A 5531-nucleotide genomic window follows, 5' to 3' on the forward strand; every position below is an offset into this window, starting at 1 on the left:
GCCCGGTGACGAGAGCATCAGCTGACCATATAATAAATGACCGAGCGTGGTCACCACTTGCCGCCGAGCAGCGGCAATTCGAAAATATGAAAAGATCGAACAACATTTGTTTCATAAATACGTAAGTATAATATAGTTTACATGTGCCAAAAAAAAATTGAACGAGGAAAAGAAATAAATTGTAACAATAAATTAATTGACATATTATATTATATTAAATTTGTAGTAAATGTAAAAATGTGCCTAGTAGCATAATAATAAATAATGTACTTCAAACACGGATCCACATTTTCATGCGGTCCGGTCCAACAATACCTTCGTACGGGCGCTGAGTTAATTGAAACCCCTCTATATCCCCTACTATGTATCTATCTCGATCTAATACTTTTCTCACTACGTACGGTCCTCGGAATTTTGGTATTAACTTTTTATTTTGTCCTACCGTCACATCCACATTTGTTATCATCACATAGTCGCCTTCCTTGTAAATCGTCGGTTCCTTACGCTTTGCATTATATTGAGTTACGTTCGAATCTTGGGATCTAATTATCCGTTCTGCTGCCTTGGTTCTCAGAACCTCCATTTCGCGCGGATTATCTGTCACATTATTTTCTAATATTCTCCTTATCTCATCATTAATTTCACCTACCTGGTGTACGCCAAACAATAACATGCTAGGGCTTTGGCCTGTGGAGCTGTGCACTGTGTTGTTGATAGCGAATTCTACCTTTTGTAACACTCGATCCCACCTACTTGTTAATTCCGTCAATTTAGCCAGCATTGGTACAATAGATTTGTTCACTATTTCTACCTGACCGTTAGCTCTGGGTGTACCTGATGCGACCAAAGTTAATTTCACTGATTCGTCTTTTAAAAACTCTTTAAAATTAGTAGCCGTAAAAGATGTACCACGATCGCTAATTATTTGACAGGGTTTGGAATAAGTTTGGAAATAATTTCGCAGATGTTTAATCACTTCATCGGATTTGGTAGTACGGCACGGGTAAAGGCGTACGAATTTACTGAACGCGTCGATTATCACAAAAATGAATTTATTTTTATAATTTGTTTTCTCTAACGGGCCTAAATGGTCTATGTGTAAGGTAATAAATGGTTTATCTCCTTTCGGTATACTAAAGAGAAAACCTTCTTTTCTACCACTAGGTCTAGAGAACTCAATACATTTTAAGCAATTATCTAAATAACGTCGTACTTTATTCTTCATGTCGGGAAACCAATACACGCGAGATATGTTTTCAATAACTTTTAGCAAACCTACGTGGGCCATGTCGTCGTGACATGTACGTATCACATTATTCTCCATTGTTTTCGGAACGTAAAATCTAATGCGCTTGTTCTCTTTGCGATAAATCAAACCGTTACGTAACTCATAAAATTTATTATCGCCCGTTAGTAATTTATTTTTAATTTGTACAATATCGTCGTCCGTGCTTTGTCGAACGGCGAGTACCTGTTCAAATGTATTTGATTCTAATACGAGAATTGCATGGCAACGACTAAACGTGTCGACATGCTGCATGTTTTTGTTAGGACGGTGGAAAATACTGAAATCGTAATTTTGCAAAAATAAAGCCCACCGGGAAATTCTAGTATTTACGTTCTGTTTATTTAATGTTAATCTAAAACTATCGCAATCCGTCATTACTTTAAACGATATACTGTATAGATATACATGGAAACGCTTTATCGCATATACGACCGCCAGGCATTCTAGCTCGAAACTGTGATATTTTGATTCAACGGGAGATGTGCGTTGACTAAAGTAAAACACGGGTTTAAATTTGTTATCGGGCTGTTTTTGAAGTAAAATTGCCCCAAAACCGGACGAACTCGCATCGCAATGTAGCTCCGTTTCCGCCGTGGGTGAATATATAGCTAATACGGGTGTCTTTGTTAAAATTGAACTTAAGTATTTGAATGCTTCCTGTTCTTGCTCACCGAAAATAAAATCAACGTTTTTCTTTACAAGGTCATATAATGGTTTAGCTATTACCGAAAAATTACAAATAAAACGTCGAAAATAACTAGCTAATCCTAAGAACTGCCTGACCTGTTTTTGGTTTTTCGGGACCGGGTAATTAAGCATCGCGTCGACGTGTTTGGTACTAGCCTGTATACCGTGCTTATTTACTATATATCCTAGGTATTCTACTTCGCAATATCCAAACGAACATTTATCGACATTAAATCGTAACTTGTGTTTTGCAGCTATACGGAAAACCTCAGTTAATATTTAAAATGTTCAGGAAAAGTCTGTGTTGCTATTAACAGGTCGTCCAAATACACAAGTAGTTTCCCCCGACAAATTAGGTCATGAAATATAGATTGAATATACCGATTAAAAACCCGAGGTGAATTTGACAACCCAAACGGCATTCTCAGGTATTCATATTGCCCTACAGGCGTGACAAATGACGTATATGGAATAGAAGCTTCGTTCATGCGTACATGATGAAAACCATTTTTCAAATCTAGCGAAGTGAATATTTGTTTTCCTTTTAAACGGTCTAACTGATCATCTATTAAAGGCGCCGGGAAATTATCTTTAACGGTAATTTTGTTAAGCTCTCGATAATCAACACATAGCCTGAAACTTTTATTTTTTTTCTTCACTAATACAATCGGACTACTATAGGGACTATTACTCGGTCTTATTATATTTTCGGATAACAACTCGTTGATAATGTTACGCAGACTACCTTGTTCGCTGTACGACAACCTTCTCGGCCTAAAAGATATAGGTTGTTCGTGTTTCAATACTATTTTCATTTCAAAATTGCAATTATCGTCACTATTTGGTTCTACATTTATTCGCGCTAGGTATTCATCATTATAAATTTTAATAAATTTATCATACACATCACGGTCTAAATTGGGACTTATGTTCACTGTATCTGTACGCACGTTTATATCTGAGTTAAAATCAATGCATAATATTTCGTTCCAATTATCAACTGTTTCTTTCACGGTCTCATTCTCATTCACCTTAATTATGTTTACCTCATTATTTATAAACTCGATTTTATATCCCGGTTTTGTTAAAAGGTCTCTTCCTAAAATCGCACTTGCGCTCATAGTATTGTTTGGTACAATATAAAACGTAATCTTCATCATATTATTATTTACCAATAATTTTGTTTCAAAAATACCTAATACATCGACTTTCGCGCCATTAATTCCCGAAAAATTACAACCGTCCGCGGACTTAAGTACACAATTATTATTCGGTACAAACTCGCGTTTAAGTAGACTTACCGGACTTCCTGTGTCGACCACCGCGTTGAAGCTGACATGACACTCCTCCTCTTCCTCCACTGGTACATTGTATTCGCATCGAACTTCATATGGCAACGGGTACTCGTCTGTTGGCCCACTGTCGCTCTCCACGTCAATATTCATCAGACCAGCCGACCCCGGTTTTCCGTCATCACCGAACCGTTTTTTACGTGTTGGACAGGCTCCTATTTGATGATCCGTCGCCGCGCATTCGTAGCACGCGCCCTTCTCCCTTCTCGGCTTTGGACATTGCGGCGAAATGTGGTCTTTCGACCCACAATTATAACATGAGCGAATAGTTAGTGCTCCGGTTGTTGCAGTTTTTGTTTGATCCTTCTTCGGCATAGCTACCATAGTTGATCGGGTTACACCTGCTTTTTGCGTGTCTTTTTCCTTATTGTCGATATTTGTATGACGAATGCGACTCGAACGTGACGCATCCAAGCGCCCATATTCGACTACGTCGCTTAACAATTCGTCTTCGTCTTTGTGATTACGACTTAATAAGTAGACGCACAAATCTTTAGAATATAGGCCTTCCAAAATCTGTATCTTCATTTCATGGAAAGACATTCCAACCATTTTACATAGGTGTACTTTTTCGTGGAAGTACTCGTGGACGTTTTCATTTCGAACTTGAACACGACGGGACATTTCTTTCCACCGGTCACCGGTCATAACGGTACCAACAAATGTTTTGTGGAATTGTCTTTCGAAATCCGGCCAGTTTTCGATGTCACGTGACGCATACCAATGTCGGGCTGCACCTTCTAGGTGGGCTCGTACGGATTGTAACTTGAAATTATCGGGCCACCGATGTAAATTGGCAACTCCGTTCACAGTCCGTAACCAGTCTAACGCTTGATAGCCAGTGTTGAGACCATTGAAAGCCGGTATCGACTTATTTAAATCCGGAGCAATGGTTATATCGTTGAGTGGTTTATTTTGTTGCAATTTTAATAACTCCATGAGCATATTATTTTGCACCATCAGCGTATTGAGCATAGCGTTCGTATCGACTGCATTTACGCTCTCGACGTTCGATCCATTTTGCGAGGCATTTGTCGAATTATTTTGTTCACCTATTGTCTCTCCATTGGCGAATACATTGTGCTGCGAATTTTCCTCAGTTAGTACCACAACACTTTGTGCATTTTCGTTCCGTTGTGCAATACCCATGACATTCAAATTTCCTTCATTCCGTTCGCCATCATTCTTAGTTTCATTCGCGCGAGCACGAGTAGTCATACCGACGGTATTATTGGTATTCGACATTTCCCGTATTTATTAAATCAACTTATTGTACTTTCAAAATTACTAATTAAGCATTTAAATTAACATTCACATTCATAAGTAAAAAAAAAATTATTACACGTGCGATTCCTAATCCCACTTCTGAAAACTGTAAGAGGGGTTCATACAAAAGTAGACAAATCGTAATGCTTTCCTTTATTAATTTTATTGATAGAGAAACGGTCATCGCGACACGTATCTCAAGACTGACAAATAATATATAATAGCTGTACGCAGGTCGTCTGGCCGATCGGCATACACACACACACACAATACAATTAATTAATAAAAAAAAATATCGCTCGACCGACCGTCTAGATACGGACGGTCGATTCACATTGATCGATAATGCCGATCACTAAAACCCGCAATTAACACACAGAAATATAGTAATATAATAGATTAATATAAAATATAAATCCTACAATAATAAAATACGATTATTGTACTCGGATACAGATTCTTTGGTATATAATATTCGAATATTTATTTTTTTTGATGATATTAGATATGATTTATTTCCGTATTTTGATACATCAAACTATCCAAAAGATCATTATTGTTTTAGCGAAAATCATAAAAATCAACCTGGTTATTTTAAAGATGAAATGAGAGGAAAAATTTTAAAAGAATTTCTTTCATTAAGACCGAAATTATATGCTTACAAGACTGAAAACAACGATGAGGTTAAAAAAGCTAAAGGTGTAAAAAAATATGTAATTAATCAACATAATATGTATTTTAAAAATTATATAGAAGTATTAAATGCGTACATAAACCATATCTCTCTTGATAATAAACAAACTTGTAGAAACATGAATTTTATTCAATCGAATAAACATGTTGTTCATTCAAAACAATGAATAAGCCTGTACTAAGTGGTAACGATGATAAACGTTTTATAACAAATGATGGGATTAATTCACTAGCATACAAACATT

At 36.8% G+C, this 5531-nt stretch overlaps 1 protein-coding gene across 1 annotated transcript; it reads right to left on the bottom strand.

Annotated features, from left to right (window-relative positions):
• Positions 1 to 2247: 2247 nt before the first annotated feature.
• On the bottom strand, positions 2248 to 4572 carry LOC114124817 (uncharacterized). Its single transcript, XM_050209941.1, has 2 exons — positions 3277 to 4572; positions 2248 to 3006 (listed from the first exon to the last, which is right to left on the bottom strand). Exons 1-2 carry the CDS (start codon positions 4570 to 4572, stop codon positions 2248 to 2250), a joined length of 2055 nt encoding a protein of 684 aa, XP_050065898.1.
• Between the last annotated feature and the right edge of the window lie 959 nt (positions 4573 to 5531).

The sequence above is a fragment of the Aphis gossypii genome, unplaced genomic scaffold (genome assembly GCF_020184175.1).
Source record: "Aphis gossypii isolate Hap1 unplaced genomic scaffold, ASM2018417v2 Contig00661, whole genome shotgun sequence".
Taxonomy (NCBI): domain Eukaryota; kingdom Metazoa; phylum Arthropoda; class Insecta; order Hemiptera; family Aphididae; genus Aphis; species Aphis gossypii.